This window comes from Triturus cristatus, chromosome 2_2, assembly GCF_964204655.1.
Source record: "Triturus cristatus chromosome 2_2, aTriCri1.1, whole genome shotgun sequence".
NCBI lineage: Eukaryota > Metazoa > Chordata > Amphibia > Caudata > Salamandridae > Triturus > Triturus cristatus.
Genome location: NC_140582.1, coordinates 859,747,568 through 859,765,603, shown reverse-complemented (window position 1 = coordinate 859,765,603; position 18,036 = coordinate 859,747,568). Strand labels below are relative to the sequence as shown.

The window sequence follows — 18,036 nt, the reverse complement described above, 5'->3', positions numbered from 1 at the left end:
ATACATTGAACAGGTCAGGATTGGAAGACCACTAGTGGGAACTTAATTCCAAGGTGGCAAAAATGATAATTTCCCACATAGAGCACACTTGCATTGACCTGTTTGTGTAGCTCAACAAGACCTGTCTGTTGTTCTTTGTACTCTGCTTTCCACTACACCTCTTTCTGGAACAAGGCTTTCTATATGAGCTCCCCCCATCCTGCTTCTATTGTGAATCCTCCAGAAGGTCTGCTGAGAGGGGTCTCGGTTGATCCTCATAATCCCAAACTGGGAAAGGAGGATTTGCTATGCTGATTTGTTGAAGGTCGGTGTTTGTCCTATACATTCTCAACTTCCAAACAGAGTAAATCCTCTGTCATATCAGGGCAATCATGCTTCCAGCTCAGTCCTTGGACGTTAACGCTCTTTATGTTAAGATTGGCCTGTGTCAGGCAAATGTCTTTGATCTACCTTTATAGATATCAGATGCTATCTTTACCAGGAAGTCCCCCACCTTGTCAATTTATGCTGGCTGTTGGGACATGTTTGGTATTGGTGTAATGCAAAAGACTTGGGTGCTTGTGTTGCTCATCTGTCTGATTTTTTTCTGCTTTCCTCCCTGGCAGCATTTTAGTTTCTACTGTTGAAGTTGAGTGCTACCTGACTGTTTTATCTTCTCTTTCTTTACCTCCCTGACCAGCTTTCTTTCTTCAAGTCTCTTTTGGTGGCCAATTTTTAAGGATTTGTTGTCTCTTGTATTTCTACTCTTCTGCTGCAGTTGAGAAGAGCATGAGATGCTTACTTCCTCATTCATTTTCGTTCAAAGTGTATACTAGCCCCGCTGAGTGTTTACCAAAGTCATGACAGTAGTGGCAACTCATTTGAGACGGAAGTCCATTTCCATCTACACGTACCTGCACAACTGGTTGATCAAGGCCAATTCTCCCTCTTTGGTGTACAGAGAGCTTGTTGGTTACAATCACCCTTTTGTAGTTTTGGGTTCCATCTCAGATGATTTGGTACCTATGAGCAGTCTTGTATACCTGTCTTATGAAGGTATTTCTCCCTCCAGAGAGGATATGGTCCATTCAAGAGATTCTATTGTTTGAGGGCAATTATGTTTGGCCATCCAGGTCCGTTCTGCATCTTATGCATGGTCCTAGTCCTGCAGACTTATCTGAAGATGCAGTCCCTTTAGTGAGGTCTCAACATCCAGTGGAATCAGTTCTTTGGTCTCAGTATTCAAGTGTTTGGACTGTGCAAAACACCTTCCGAAGGTAGAAGGGGGAGCACTTTCATCCTCCTTGGCTGGAATTGATTCTGGTGACAGATGCCAGACTTCTGGGGTTGTGGTGCTCACTTTAAAGATCCAACTTTCAATTTCTTGTGTTCAAATGAAAAGAATCTGCCATAAATGTTTTGGACTTAGGAGTCTAACATTGAATGTCTTTCTACCACTGCTTCAGTTAAGCATGAGCTTGTATTCTGATAAAACCTCAATGCTATGTTGTACCTAAACAAGCAGGAGGGTCTGGGTTCTTGTCCTCTTACAGTTTTGTTTAGATTGGACTGTCAGCTGTTCATCTGGTGAGGAAGGAGACTGAGATTGTGGCTGTATGAGAAGGACAACGCTAGTGACTCATGAGTCATACAGTGGTGGATTGCAAGATATTCCAGATCTGTGAAATTTTGCATATAGATGATTTTGCCACAAAAAAGTCACTTTGTTACCGGTTGTGCTCATTCAATCAGGGCGCTTGTTGAGCCAGGTCTTGATGTCTTTCCTAAATTGAGGCAGTGACAGGGATTGCCTGAGATGCAGAGGCAGGGAGTTCCAGGTCTTTGCTGTGAGTTAGAAGAAGGATCTTCCTCCAGCCGAGTTCTTGCAGATCCGTTGGATTGGCAGAGCGAAGATGTCGGTCGGTGTGTAGAAGGAGAGACGGTGATTGAGATATTTGGGTCCGATATTGTGGAGGGCTTTGTAGGGGTCCGTGGGGAGCTTGAAGCTGATTTTTTGTTGTTGAACGGGAGTCATTGGAGGTCCCTCAGGTTACTGAAGATGTGACTGCTGCGGGGGATGTCCAGGATAAGTCTGGCAGAGGAGCTCTGAATGCACTGCAATTTATTTCTGATGGATACATCTGCCAGTGGATTCCTCACCTTGTGAATATCCCCTGCGCCAGCATTCCACTGAACTTTTTTTCCCCAGCTCTCTACGCCGACGTGGACGACGTCATAATGCATCGGCTCCGCTCGCGACTCCGTATGACGTCACCGGAGCTATAAGAGAGCCAATTCGGCGTGATGACGTCAGTTCCCTTTTTTCCGCGCCGTCGACGCGCAACGGTTTTTCCAGTACTCTCCTGCTACTTTGTAGTTGTTAGGTGTTACTGTTGGAGAAAATCTGTAATGTCTTCGACGAGGAAGTCGGGTTTTAAGCCCTGTAGGGAATGTGGGGGCCACATGTCTATGACGGACCCCCATGATGATTGTTTGTGGTGCCTTTCATCTGACCACGATGTCGAGGAGTGTTCAAGCTGCAGGAGGATGAATCCGAAGGCGTTGAAGGAGAGGAAGGTGAAGCTTTTTATGGCCAAGGTCGGAAAGGAGAAGAGAGGTAGAAAGAAGGAGAGGTCGAGGCCAGAGTCGTCGACTTCGAGGTCATCGAAGTCTAAGAAACAACATAAAAAAAGGAAGCATTCCTCTCGACGCCTGTCTTCTAAGAACAAGGCGTCGAGATCGGCTTCGCCTCGACGACGTCGAAGTAAGGATTTGTCTCCTTCTCCTTCTCCTAAGTCTCCGGAAGGATCTCCTTCGCCGAAGCGGACTCCAGCGCTGTCACTGGCGCAGTCCCCGGCGCAGTCACCGGCGCCTTAACCGGCGTCCTCTCCGGTTCCAGTGGAGTCGTCTGTTTCTGATGATGAGCAGGATCAAAGGAAGGAGCCTTCTCCAGGGCCTGAGGATCCTTCGGCTCCGGTAGAGGACACTGCGGCGCCGTTGCCAGGTACTCCGCAGGTGGATACAGGATCGGTTCCTTATCTGCAGTTCCCGGCTCCAGGTACTGATTCTACGCATTTTTTAAATGCCATGTATGGAATCTTCAATCGGGCTGCCTTCCCATCCGGTGCACCGACTGGTCCCGTGGGTCCTATGGCGTATGCTCTAGGGGTACCGCAGCAGTATGCACAGGCCCCGTTTATGCCTTTTCTGCCGATGGCGCCTTCGTGGCAGTTTCCGCACTGTCTGATCCATCGCGACTCCGGCTGGATCGTCAGGCTTCGGAGCCTTCCTTGACGCCGTTGCCGACTCCAACGGCGCCGCGTCCGGCACAGCCGACTCCGTCTTTGGCGCCGCTGACTCCAACACCTCTGGTTCCACCGATGCCGCGTACGGCGCAGACGACGCCGGCTCCACGGATTCGGTCGAGAAGGGAGACCCAAAGAGTCTTGGATGAGGAAAGGTATAGAGTGGAAGTAGAGGAAGGTGAAGTGGACACGTCCTCTGATGAGTTTGGAGGGATACAAGAGGCTAGTGGCCTGGATACGACTCCTGAGTGGGAGCATACTTCATCTAGGTCATCTCCACCTCAGGAATTGATTCCTTATCATATGGTGATAAAGAAGGCGGCAGAGTTGTTGGATTTACAGTTGCCCTCTGCGGAGTATAAATCTAATCTGCTGACAGAGGTGTTGCATTCACATACTTCGACTTCTGAGCCTTTACTGCCTTTTAATGAGGCTATTTTGGAGCCTGTTTTGGAGGTATGGCGAAAACCACTTTCTTCTCCGGCGGTTTCCAGGCAGGTGGCGAGAAGATACAGGGTGGCACCTGGGGATCCAGATTTTCTTTCTACGCACCCGTCTCCGGAGAGCCTGGTTGTGCAGGCGTCCTGCTCTAAGCATGCTTCAGGAGCGTTCCCTCAGTCTCCTGCGGACAGGGAGTCCAAAAAGGTTGACCAGGCGGCTAAGAAAACTTTTTCTTCAGGAAGTATGGCACTTAAGTCTACCAATGCCACGTGCTTGCTGGGTCGTTATGTGCATGCCTTAATGGACTCAATGAAGTCTTTAGCCCCTAAGCTGCCTGAGGGTGATAAGGCGTCCTTCATGGAGGTGGTCGCAGATACTCAAGCTGCTGCTAGACAAGTGATTCAATCGGGGCTTGATACAGCAGATTCAGTGGCGAGAATAATGGGCTCGTCTATAGCCACAAGAAGGCAGGCGTGGCTCCGTTCATCTGGCTTCTCCACGGACGTTCAGGCCACATGGGTGGATTTGCCGTTTGATGGACAGAAATTGTTTGGAGAAAAGGCTGACTCTGCCCTACAAAGATTTAAGGACAGCAGGGTAACAGCTAAATCTTTGGGTCTGCAAGCTCCTGCTAAAGGATTTGGTTTTAAAAAGTTTAGGGGTTTCGGAAGGTCTTCATTTCGCTCCTTCCGACAGCCTCAGCAGCAGCAGCAGCAGCAACAACAGCAGAATCCCCTCTATAGGTCCTATAGAGGGAGACAAAAGGGTCGGAGAGGTTCTGGACGTAACCCCTCTTCTTCTTCCTCCTCCTCTGCTCCCAATAAGGCTTCAGGGAAGCAGCCCTAGATCCCCCATCCTGGACCATGTAAGACCTGTGGTGGGTCGGGTGTCCTACTTTCTGCGGGGTTGGAAATCTGTTACGACCGACCTTTGGGTTTTAAACCTCGTGGAGACTGGGTACGCCCTTCCCTTTTGGGAGTTTCCTCCTCCTTACCCTCCTTGCCAAGGTTACTGCTCAGAGGACCATCTGCTTCTTCTGCAGAAGGAGGTTCTGGCTTTGCTTCAAAAAGGGGCGATAGAGGTGGTTCCGGAGCAGGAAAGGGGTCAGGGATGCTACTCCCGGTATTTCCTGATTCCCAAAAAGGACGGCAAATTGCGTCCGATACAGGACCTCAGAATCTTGAATTTTTACCTGAAACAGGAGAAATTCAAGATGCTGACCCTTGCGCAGGTTCTTCAGGCGTTGCAGCAAGGAGACTGGATGGTGTCGCTCGACTTGCAGGACGCGTACTTCCATGTCCCGATCCTGAAGTCCCACAGGAAGTATCTCCGTTTTACGGTTGGGTCTTAACATTACCAGTTTGCGGTCCTCCCGTTTGGTCTTACTACCGCACCTCGAGTCTTCACGAAGGTGATGGCAGTGGTGGCTGCTCATCTCAGGAGGTCGGGGATTCCAGTTTTCCCCTACCTGGACGACTGGCTTCTGAAGGCAGAGTCCCCAGAGATGGTGCAGCGTCATCTGCAGGTAACATCTCAGCTGTTATTCGACTTGGGTTTTTCGATCAACATACCCAAATCTCACCTGGTGCCCTCTCAACGCAACCTGTTTATAGGGGCGGTACTGGACACTACTGTGTGTCGAGCATTTCCTCCTCCTCAAAGAATTCTCGACATTCAGGAGATGGTCCCTTTATTCCACAATGGAGCGGTTGTTCCAGTTCTGAAGGTCCTTCGCCTGCTCGGTCTGTTCGCTTCCTGCATTCTGTTGGTCAGCCATGCATGCTGGCACATGAGGGCGCTCCAGTGGTGCCTCCGCAAGCAGTGGTATCAACACAACGGAGATCTCAGGGAGTCGATCAGGATCTCCAGAGAAGCTGCAGCGGATCTGTCTTGGTGGAGAGTGGAGGGCAACCTGTCTCGAAGGAAAGCCCTTTCATCTTCCTCCATCGGTGGCCACAGTGATAACGGATGCCTCTACCCTAGGGTGGGGTGCTCATCTGGGGGATCTGGAGATCAAGGGTCTTTGGTCTCCAGAGGAAAGGTTGCTTCACATCAACCTTCTGGACTTGCGGGCGATTCGTTTGGCGCTCAAGGCCTTCCTCCCTTCCCTTCGCGGTCAGTCGATTCAAGTCCTGAAAGACAACACTACCGCGATGTGGTATGTCAACAAGCAGGGGGGAGTGGGTTCTCTTTGTCTTTGCAGAGAGGCCTTACGTCTATGGTCCTGGGCTCAGGACCATCGGATTTGTCTGATGGCAAACCATCTGGCCGGGGTGCTGAACATACGTGCGGACAGTCTCAGTCGGCAGTTCTCCGCCGATCACGAGTGGAGGCTCCATCCGGAGGTGGTTCGTCACGTCTTTCGGACGTGGGGGACACCTCGGGTGGACCTGTTCGCCACCCGCGAGAACGCGTACTGCCCGTCATTCTGCAGTCTCCAGTTTCCGATGCAGGGGGCGTTGGGGGACGCGTTTCAGTTGAGTTGGGGCTCACAACTCCTTTATGCATTTCCTCCCATACCCTTGATTCCTCTGGTTCTGAGGAAGATTCGCCAAGACCGGGCCCAAGCCATATTGATTGCCCCGGATTGTCCAAGAAGGGTGTGGTACACAGATCTTCTCCACCTCTCCTCGTGCCCTCCGCTCCGTCTCCCTCTGAGGGCAGACCTCCTCTCACAATCGGAGGGGCAGGTTCTACACCCCACCTCCAGAGCTTACACCTTCATACCTGGAGATTGAACGGGGCAACCTGAGTTCGTTCTCTCTCCCGCCTGATGTGGTGGATGTTATTTTATCGGCCAGGCGACACTCCACCAAGTCTATTTACTCCTACAGGTGGTCGAAATTTGTTAAATGGTGTGGAGAGAGATCCATTGACCCTTTAAAAGCCCATCTTTCTAATGTGCTTCAGTTTGCTCTTTCCCTGGCACAGCAGGGCTGTGCTGTGGCCACGGTTAAGGGCTATCTATCTGCCTTATCGGCTTTTCTATGTCTTCCTGATCAACCGTCACTATTTAAATCTCCGGTTGTACTGAGGTTTATCAAGGGTCTTACAAACATGTTTCCTCCTACTCCCTTTGTAATGCCACAGTGGGACCTTAATCTTGTCTTGACTATTCTGATGGGGTCCCCGTTTGAGCCTCTTCATAGTTGTCCTTTGAGGCTGTTGTCCTTTAAGACGGTCTTTCTTGTAGCCATAACCTCGGCAAGGAGGGTGAGTGAGCTTCAAGCTCTTAGTTCTAAACCCCCTTTTCTTACATAACATGCTGAAAGGATGGTGCTCAGGACCAGGGCTACTTTCCTGCCCAAAGTTGTTACTCCGTTTCATTTGGGGCAGTCTATTACTCTCCCTGTTTTTTATCCACCTCCTCATCCCTCCAAGGAGGAGGAAAGGCTTCATCGCCTGGACCCAAAAAGAGCTGTCAGCTTTTACTTGGACAACACGAAAGACTTTCGTCTGGAAGATCAGCTCTTCGTGGGTTATGTTGGACATTCCAAAGGAAGAGCGGTGCACAAGCGCACTCTATCAAGGTGGATTATCCTTGCCATCAAGATCTGCTATGCCCTGGCTGGTAAGGTTCCTCCTGAGGGTATTAGGGCTCATTCAACTAGAGCTAAATCATCTACATCTGCTTTGGTGTTCCTGTGGCAGATATTTGTAAAGCCGCGACTTGGGCCTCCCTCCATACTTTCGCAAAGCATTATTGCTGGGACTCTGAGATGAGGAGGGAGGGCCACTTCGCGCGCGCTGTCTTGCAAGACTTTCTGGTATAGGAAGGTGGACACCCTCCTCCGGGAGTGGGGACTGCTGTGGGAATCTATTCACAAGGTGAGGAATCCACTGGCAGATGTATCCATCAGAAGAACAAGTTACTTACCTTCGGTAACGCTTTTTCTGGTGGATACAGTATCTGCCTGTGGATTCCTCACTGGCCCACCCGCCTCCCCGTTGTCCACCTTTGTATACCTTAAAAGTTGTCTTGCTTGAGATGTTGTTATTCTTTCTTGTATATTGTTAGGAAATGCTTGTTTTATTTAGCTTTCCTTTCCCTTGTATACTTTGTGTATATGATTGTATATTGTATACTGTGTATACTTTGTATCTGTCGTTGGTCCACCTGTGTGCCTCGGAGGCACGGAAAAAATGGGTGGAACTGACGTCATCACGCCTACGTGGCTCTCTTATGGCTCCGGTGACGTCATACGGAGTCGCGAGCGGAGCCGATGCATTATGACGTCGTCCACGTCGGCGTAGAGAGCTGGGGAAAAAAAGTTCAGTGGAATGCTGCCGCATGGGATATTCACAAGGTGAGGAATCCACAGGCAGATACTGTATCCACCAGAAAAAGCGTTACCGAAGGTAAGTAACTTGTTCTTTGGAATTTTTTGGGCATTGCCGTAGTCAAGCTTGCTGCTGACGAGCGCCTGGGTATCCATTCTCCTGGACTTGAAGATCTTCCGAAGCAGGCGGAGCGTGTGAACGCTTTAGGATGATATGGCATTGATTTGATGGTTCATAGAGAGCGAGGAGTTGAGGATGATGCCAATTGTATGCTTGGTCGGTGGGTGTGGGGGGGTTCCAAGTGCTGCTGGCCACCAAGAGTCTTTCCATGCAGAGGAAGTGGAGCCCAGGAGTTTCCATGGGGGGAATTGTGGGAGATGCATTCTAACTGGAATGGTAGTTTCATCTGCTTTATGATTCCTGAAGAAGAAAAAGATGTTGAGTTGGCATCACGTAGGCTATTGATACAGGCAGTGTATGCCAATAGGTGGTCTGTGTTTGTTGCTTGGTGTGTAGTAATTATTCTCTGAATCTCATGTGAGCGCAAGTTATTTTATTTAATTATTCCAGCTTTGATTTAAACGTGGTATTGACAAATCATATGACTTCCCCTTTTGAGGCAACACGTTCCTATGATCTAAAGTTTCTCTTAGGGCCATTGCTTTATTATGGTACTGATCACTTCTGCTAGGCCAATTGGTGATTTGCAGGCTTTATCTGCTTCTCTTCCTTTAACAGTGTTCCAGAAGAACAGAATAGTGATTCCGGTCAAACCTTTTTTTTTATTAACCCAAGCTTGTGTCAGAGTTCCACGTGTCTTAGTTTATTTCATTGCTTGCTTTCTTTTTTCTACCCCATCCAATACAGGATGAGGAGAGGCTTTATAAGTTGAATCATAAAAGAGCTTTGAGTTTTTATATTCAATGAACATGGGATTTTCAGAAAGATGTTAATCTGTTTATGTCCTTTAAATGATTATTGGCAGGATCTTCTGTTAGAAAGCAGATTATTTGTCGTAGAAGGTTGTTTTCTGTCAAGCTCAGTTTCTAACTGTTTAAGGGTGCTCCTGCAGAGGGATGTGGGGCTCATTCCTCGGGGGCATAGCTGCAACTTTAGCTCTCATGAACTGTGTTTCCAACGCTACAGTCTGGTTCTTTCGTCTCTCTTTCTCAAAATGAGATTGTCTGGAGATGGGATAGGGTGTCTATCTCAGTCTCAGTTTAGTAGGGCAGTTTTACAGTCCTCTTGGACTAGCTTGGTCTTTCCTCCTTTGCTTTAGGAATGAGGTTTTGGGAGTGTTTAAGCCAGCATTCTTCTGGAGTTAATATATATTCAAAGAACAAGTTAGTTACATTTGGTAACATTATTTCTGATAATATGATTACTTCTGCAGATTTCTCACGTGCTCCCATCCTCCCTCCCTTTACACTATTTTACATACTTATGTTATCTGATGCATGAAAAATAGATGGAACTAACTTCATAGGCATACATGGTGCCTTTTATGGTTTGGAATTGCCCTACCAGTGGAGCCGTAAGGCACCGCTGAAGTAGCGTTGCTAACTCCGGTGACTCTGGTGAAGGGAAGGTCCATGAAGAAATTTCCATGTCTCATTTGCCGCCGGGTGGAGTAATCTATGCGAGTAGTCCTGCCCATCAGAAACAATTGTACCAAAGGTATGTAACCTGTTCATCAAATTAGTATTCCTTCCCAAGTTTCTTTTAATCCCTTTAAAACTGTCATGATCACAATAAACCTTTTTCAGATGTAAGTGGCTCAAGTTTGTTTAATTTATGGCCATGAGGAGTACTAGAAGTTCATATGAGCAAATGTGTCCATTAGAAACCGTACTATTTAGCATCTCAGTCCCCTGGAAGCTAATCTCATAACTGATACGTAGGACAGTAAACAAGCATTAGCATAGCCAATAGGTCTTGCTTTTGGGACCTTATAAGTATTTAGTTATGCAGCACAATATCCTTGGTGCAATAACATCAACTGTTGCATGGCTAAAAACTTATAAGGTCCCAAAGGCGAGACCTATTGGCTATGCCAATGCTTGTTTTTAGAGGCCTGGCATGCAGTTTTAAATGTAGGCTGGTAAGAAAGGTGGCAACCTGAGGGGCAAGGTCTAGAGAGAAATTAGATAGGAAGAGAGGTGAATTATAATGTGATAGCACAAATAGAACTTAGACATAGATAACACAAATAGAAATAGGAAACCGCTTCAGTAGAGCAAGCATGAGAGGAAAAGAGGAAGTGCGAGCAAAGAGAGCTAGAGAGAAAGAGAAAGAAAAAGAGAGATTGGAAAGTAGGCAGAGAAAAGGAAGTGAGAGAGACAGAGGCGGAGAGAACGACAGATAGGAGGAAAGACAGAGACCGAGAGAAAGAGACAAGAAGAAGACATACGCGGAGACGAAAGAAATAGAGAGGGAAAGTGAAAGAGGACGAGAGTGAGTGGAAAGCCAGATCGCGCCGGGAGCAGCAGCAGCCAGTGGGAGGACCAGGACTCGCCCTGTGGTGGGGGGAGGGGGAGGAGCGTTGTGCTCATGGTAACAGGAATCCGTTTTTCATAAAGTTTAGGCCTTATTAGACTTTTTTGATGCACTGCCCTCAAACTTCCATGCAAGCCGAGTGCTGCCCTACCACCTTTGTTAGGAAACCCCGGAGGAGGCATGGTGCGCGTGTGCACGTGTCCGAGAGGATCGATGTTAAAAATAAAACAAGCTGCTGCTGTCACGGAGAAGCGCTTCACTGTACAGTGCACAAGAACAGTATCAGTGAAGTGTTATTGTTTTCGCTGTGTCACTTTCAGCTGTGAGTCTGAGGACTGATTGCACGGGCTTCAAAATGTATGCGATAACTGGAAAGATCAAAATATTAATTTATCATAAACTGCCAGGGCACTTAATTAGAATATGCAGTTATCGCCGCGTGGCTTGTGAATTGATTTTCAACACTTCAATATTTGTCAACCAACCACAGTTAAAGACCTTAGCAACGGCAGCATTTGCCTGTCTCTGAGTTAAACTCACACAGACAATGGCGTTCTTAGAGACAACGGAAAGGTGAGATTCCAAACTAGGCTGCCTAGTCCAGCTTTGAAGGCTTCTCAGGTGTCTAGGATGTTTTAACGCTGCTATTTCGAGGAATACATGTATTTATTGAAGGATATGTAGGTTGAGAAGAAGCACACTCCGACGACTGCTTGGCGCTAGCTTACTGCTGGCAGTAAAAGGCCCAGACAAGAAAGGGGGAGAGAGGGGAGAACGAGTTTGGACGAAAGGAGGGTGTACAAGCGAGGAAGAGGTGACAGATACAGAAAGAGGAGGCATAGGGATATATATATATATATATATATATATATATATCTATATTAAAAGTGGGGCGACCGGGAGGAAAAACATAGGAAAAAGTGGGGTGACCGCGGGAAGAAAATGAAAGTGAGCGGCCGTGGAAGTGATGGTGCGCTCTGAGTGGGCTTTAAAAAGCCCGACCACAGCTTTTTGGGTGCCATGAGCTATGCGATGTGCGTGCACCATGACGAGAGGAAAGCCAGATGGTGCCTCCGCTCGAGCCTGTGCAAGTAACCGCACGCTCGATGCCACCGAAAAAGCTGTGGTTGGACTTTTAAAAGCCCACTCACTAAATATTTCGCCACAGCAGCGCATGCGCTGGCTCAGGCGAGACCTAAAAAAGAACTGGGTTTCAAAGACATTCGTTATTAATTCATCTGATGTACTTATTAACCTGTAACTTTCACACAAAGTTAATTGGACTTCAGCTTGGGGGACTTGAGGGAAGAACTTATAACACCTTGGGAAATAACTACCTAATTGAATGTAATTGTTTGTATGGAATGTACTTTATTAAGACCCAGTTGTGGCGTAAGAAATGGGATACATGTTATCACACTAAGCACAGTGATTTCATGCATCATATTAGATCGTTTTCCAACCTTTTTGGCAGGAGGTCTCTTAGAGGTTTGTCTGTAGTTCTCTGATTACACTTGCACCAAAGCTGAGGATTTGGATGCTAACATATATACTAAAACATTTATCCACCATGTCGTCGTCTTTGTTAAAAGATGCACAGTGCAGAATTGGCACCATAAGGATGTGTTTGCTATTAGGAAATGGTCCCAGAGAATGAATAAGCATATGTTTATTGAAGGCACTATATTTGAGTACTATGGCTGCCCCAGAATCATAAACACTATTAGTCCCCTTGATGACCTATTTTCATAACAATACCTCTTGTGAATACAGAGGCTTTGCGTCTTTCAGAAGTTGTATACCTATAAGATCATACCTTGTATTCTCATTATGTTTGGTACATGCTGTCTTTCACTGCAGTGATGGTGGTAATCTGAATGTAGAGCTGCCTTCTGAGTGTTTGTTATTCAGATGCTGATTTCTTTGTATCAACATGATCTTAATAATTTGTTTTCTTATTGGTAGCACTTTTTTCATGAAATGCTGGTGGAACCCTTCCTGCTCAAAAGTGTGTATTTTGGATGTAGCTGTAGGCCAGAGCATTTCTCAATACTGTAAGAAGGTTTATAGTAATATCTCCTTATGCTTCTCCCACAGTGTTCTGACTCTTCTACTTGAGTGTCATTGGATGTTAATAACATGCGGCATTTCAGAATGCCATGGTAATTTTCATGGGATTAAATATTAAAAATGAACTGAAAAACTCTTGCCACAGTGGTCTTTTGATGAATTGAAACTGTGTTTGTTTTGTGCAGATACAAGGAAGCAGCTGTTGCTTATGAAAATGCCAAAGACTGGGACAACCTCATCCGCATTCATCTCGATCACCTTAATAATCCAGAAAAGGCTGTTGGTATAGTAAGGGAAACTCAGTCTCTTGATGGAGCCAAAATGGTAGCGAGGTAACTGATCTTTGATATAGTCACTGAATGTTTTAGGAAATGTTTTTATATGCTTTTTGTATATATGTTTCTTAATCTGACTGTAAATTCAATCTAAAATTGATGCTGTAGTCCTTTAATTTCTGGAGAAAAATTATTAATCCAAAGGAAAAGTCACAGCCTCAATTTTCTCAACCACATTATGCATATGATGGAGTAAATTCAGCCGTTGGATACTTCTCTGAATTTAGCGTTTTCCTTCATTAATTGGTGAATTCTTTTATCACCAAACTCTAAATGAGGTCCTTAATGTTACTTTACTTGTATTGTTTGAAGTCTGAGTTCACAAGAATGGCAAGATAAATTTGGCTTCAGTTTCTAAATCAAAAGTTACGAAAGCTTATCTCAGTAGGTGATTTGGCTGTAAACATATTTGTACATTGGAACAAAAGATTTTGTTCTTGCAAGACTAAATTTCAACAGCAAAGTTCGATCAAGGAGAAGCTACAGTTATTTTATTTATGCCATACTTCCTACCCATTACCCTAGCATATTACACTTTGGACATCATTGTCCTCTTCAAGTAGCTGGTCAGTGATTTAAAGACCGTTTGAATTGTCTTGGCACAAGGACTATCGGGGTCTGCTACATCAAAGTAATTTGAGCCTTTCAAACTCTCATATGTTGGTAATCTCAAGTTGCTCCGTTCTATAGTGATTTCTTACTTTGGCTTCCCTGCCTCCTTGGTACTTGCAACTGCAGAGCTAAGCCTAAAGTTCCTACAGATAATGTCTGCACCTGTAATGCACATTCTACTATAAGGTAACAATGCTGCCAGCCTCTTAGAATTGACTTATATCCTCAACTTCACAAATATTTCCTCTGCACTGTGCCTTCTCTGGGTATACTTGATGCCACCACCTACATACATCCACCACAAGTGTCATGGTTCAATGTGGTATAGAGGAGCTATGCTTCACAGTATTTTACTTCAGCTATACTACTCAAGACGTAAATAATAATCATATCTACCATATGTTTTTTCTGATATCAGTTTTCAAGTCCAGCAAACAGTCATTCTACATGGTCTCCAAGAAACAGTGATTTTACTTGTTTTTTTATAAAATTTGCTGTCACGTTTTAGCCACACATTCTCTAGAGTCTAACAATAAGCTTTCCTGGACCTAGTTTAATACAATTAGATTAATCATTTAGAACCGCATCTCCATTGAGTACCCAGTCTCCTCAGTCGAGCAAAATTCTCCTTCTGTCACAGGCTGCAAGCTATTCAGAAGACCCTTATTTCCTGGAGGCCACTGCTTTGTTTATAACAACCACCTGAGACATTCTCTCCTTCTCCATCTACTTCTTCATTAAAGCTGAATGTCTGTAGTGTTGTCTAAATGGTATTTTCTGTTCTCCAAAGTACACAAAGGTCTACACCCTTTCCTCTGTCTCAGCTTGGTCAATAAACACATCACTCATGGAAAATCAAAGATGGTTATCTTGACCCAAATCTTTCAGTCTTTCTGAGAAGGTGATTGTTTCCTCTCTTTGTTTGCAGGACGTGTACTTCCAGGATCCATCTGGCAGTTCTGTTAGCTGTATCTTAGTTTTGTATGTAGAAAGAGCCATCAGTTCTAAGAAGCTCTGCCACTGAATCTTGCCAGCTTTATGCTGGCTCATCATGACTCATACTCCTTTAAAGCCTAAAGAGTTTTGTTTCAGGCTGTCTCAGACTTGTGAGCTGCAGGACAATGTGTGCAGCCTGTATTCCATGTCTTTACCACACATGACATTATCACCCAGATAAGTACCTTGCAAACCCTTTTTTGGTACTTTAAATGTCATAATTATTGTGTAATTTACAAATAGAGGTTATGAGGGGTAGGTGATGGGTAAAGGCTCAGAGTGGTTAATGTAACCGAGGATAGAGGTAAAGGGAGGTAAAGGGTTTTTAAGGTTCGGGGAGCGTATTAGTAAAGGGAAGTAAGAATATTTTAGGGTTCAATAGTGTGTAGAGGTAAGGGGATTTCTGATGAATACATCTGCCAGTGGATTCCTCACCTTGAGAATATCCCCTGCGCCAGCAACATTTGGAAACTTTTGTAGCTCTCCACGCCGACGAGGACGACGTCACAGAAGCACGGCTCCGCATGCGGCTCCGCTGACATCACTGGATCCATAAGAGGACCTCGTCGGCGTGATGACGTCAGTTCCCTTTTTTCCGCGCCAAAGGCCTTAAAGGAAAGAGAAGCTAAGCTATTTATAGTGAAAATGAGAAAGGAGAAGAAAGGTCGAAGGCGTTCAAGATCGAGGTCGGGCTCAAAGTCGACGTCGGGTCATGCTTCGAAGTCGAAGAAACATAAAAAGAAGAAGAGGCACGGCTCTCTATGCCGTTCAGATAAGGAGACGGCTCCGAGATCGACTTCACCAGCTCCTCTACGTCGTAAGGACTATGTTTCTTCCTCTCCTTCTGTGTCAAATCCGGCTTCACCTGTTTGCCCGGCTTCGCCTGCAGCTTCTCCGGAGTGTGCTCCGGCTCCATCACTGACGCTGGCGCATTCTCCGGCTCCGGTGGAAGAGGCTCCGGCTCCTGATGAGTCGTCGGCTCCATTGGCTCCACCGTCGGCACCGATTGGCCCGAGTCCGGTAATGCCTCAATCTGAGCCTTACCCCCCCTTTCCTGGCCCGGGACAAGACCCATCGCATTATTTAAATGCTATGTATGGTGTCTTTTCAAGAGCGATGTACCCCACTGGAGCACCTTCGTGTCCCATGGGTCCAATGGCCTTTAATTTGGGGGTTCCTCAGGCTTATGCTCAGGCTCCCTTTATGCCATTCTTTCCAGCGACGCCGTCTTGGCATTTCCTGGCGCCGAGGACGTCGACGCCGCTCCCTTCTTCTCCGGCTCTGGCTCAACCTCGTTCGACTCCGGCTGCTCCTCCAGATCCGTGTTCGACGCAGCTCCGGCTCCGTCGGAGTTGTGTGCGGCGCCGCCGACGCCGGTGCTGAGGATTAGATCCAGGCGAGAAGCACAGAGAATTTTGGAGGAGCAGAGGTACCAGGTGGAAAAAATGGAAGAGGGTGAGCCCATGGAGTCAGATGGCTTGTTTGAGGAACTAAAAGAGGAAAGTGTCCTTGATTTGTCACCAGAATGGGAGCTTACTCCTCCTACTGATGCTCCCTCTAAGGATATGGCTCCTTACCACACTGTCATAAGGAAAGCAGCGGAGCTTTTGGACTTGCAGCTCCCAACGGCTGAATTTAAACCCAACATCCTTACTGAGGTTCTTGATTCTCCGTCCACCGTGGTAGAGCCTTTGCTTCCTTTTAATGATGCCATCACTGAGCCAGTCATGGAGGTTTGGCGTAAGCCTTTTTCGGCTCTGGCAGTATCTAAGTCTGTTGCTAGGAGGTACAGGGCGGCTCCAGGAGATCCGGACTTTCTTACATCCCATCCTTCTCCTGAAAGTCTGGTGGTTCAAGCTGCCTGTTCAAAGAAGTCTTCTGGACTTTTCCACAGGTTCCTAGTGACAGGGAGTCGAAAAAGCTTGACCAGTCGGCCAAGAAGGTGTTCTCCTCGGCGAGTATGGCCTTAAAGTCCACAAATGCCACCTGTCTCTTGGGCCGTTATATCCACGCTCTCATGGATTCTGCTAAACAGCTGGCTCCTAAGTTGTCTGAGGAGGACAGGCAGAATTGTAATGAAGTCCTGTCGGACACTCAGGCGGCTGCACGACAGGTTATCCAGAGTGTTTTGGACACTGCGGACTCTGTTGCCAGGATCATGGGCTCCTCGGTCACCACAAGGAGGAGTGCTTGGCTTAAATCTTCAGAGTGCTCTCCTGATGTGCAGGCAGCACTTCTGGACCTGCCTTTTGATGGTTCGGGGCTGTTCGGGAAGAAAGCGGATGCAGCCTTGGAAAGGTTCAAGGACAGAAAAGCCACGTCCAAGTCTCTGGGCCTGCAGGCACAGCCTAGAGGTTCCTCTTATAGGAGGTACAGAGGGTTTGGGAGGTCGTCCTTTCGGACCTTCAGGCAGCCTCAGCAGCAGCAACAGCAGCAGCAAAATACCCTGTATAAGAACTACAGAGGCAGGAACAGAGGGCGTGCTCGAGGTCGTCAGCTCTCCTCCTCCTCTTCTTCCCTCCCTCCTACCACTGCAAAGCAGCCCTAGATCCAACATTCTGGATCATGCTGGTCCTGTGGGGGGTCGGCTTACCCATTTTCTACAAGATTGGGAATTGGTCACTACAGACCTTTGGGTTCTAGATTCTGTAGAAAATGGGTATGCTCTTCCCTTTCGGGAATTACCTCCGAATTACCCTCCTTGTCAAGGTGCTTGCTCGGAGGACCAGCTTCTTCTCCTGCAGAAGGAAGTCCTTACATTGCTGAAAAAAGGTGCGATAGAGGTGGTTCCAGAGCAGGAAAGGGGTCAGAGATGCTACTCCCGGTATTTCCTGATTCCAAAGAAGGATGGCAGGCTACGTCCAATCCTGGATCTCAGGATCTTGAACCTTTTTCTGAAGCAGGAGAAGTTCAAGATGCTCACCCTTGCACAGGTTCTTCAAGCGCTGCAACAGGAGGACTGGATGGTGTCGATCGACTTGCAGGATGCGTATTTTCACAACCCCATCCTGAAGTCGCACAGGAAGTATCTCCGTTTTACGGTAGGGTCGCAACATTATCAGTTTGCGGTCCTCCCGTTTGGTCTTACTACTGCACCTCGAGTCTTCACCAAAGTGATGGCAGTGGTGGCAGCCCATCTCAGAAGGTCGGGGATTCCGGTTTTCCCCTATCTGGACTGATCAAAGCGGAGTCACTAGAGAAGGTGCTTCGGCATCTGCAGGTTTCAACTCAGCTGTTGTACAAATTGGGTTTTTCGACAAACGTACCCAAATCTCACCTGGTGCCCTCTCAGCGCAACCTGTTCATAGAGGCGGTACTGGACACTACTGTGTGTCGAGAATTCCCACCTCCTCAAAGGATTCTCGACATACAGGAAATGATTCCTTTGTTTTACAATGGAGCGGTCGTTCCAGTCCTGAAGGTCCTTCGTCTGCTCGGTCTGTTTGCTTCCTGCATTCTGTTGGTCAACCATGCATGCTGGCACATGAGGGCGCTCCAGTGGTGCCTCCACAGGCAGTGGT

At 47.1% G+C, this 18,036-nt stretch overlaps 1 protein-coding gene across 1 annotated transcript in view; it reads left to right on the top strand.

Annotated features, from left to right (window-relative positions):
* Nucleotides 1-18,036, top strand: part of WDR19 (WD repeat domain 19) — a 992,607-nt gene that overhangs the window by 516,856 nt on the left and 457,715 nt on the right. The window contains exon 25 of the mRNA XM_085642250.1: nt 12,758-12,904. Coding sequence (XP_085498376.1) covers nt 12,758-12,904 — 147 coding nt within the window. The remainder of the gene's footprint in view (nt 1-12,757; nt 12,905-18,036) is intronic.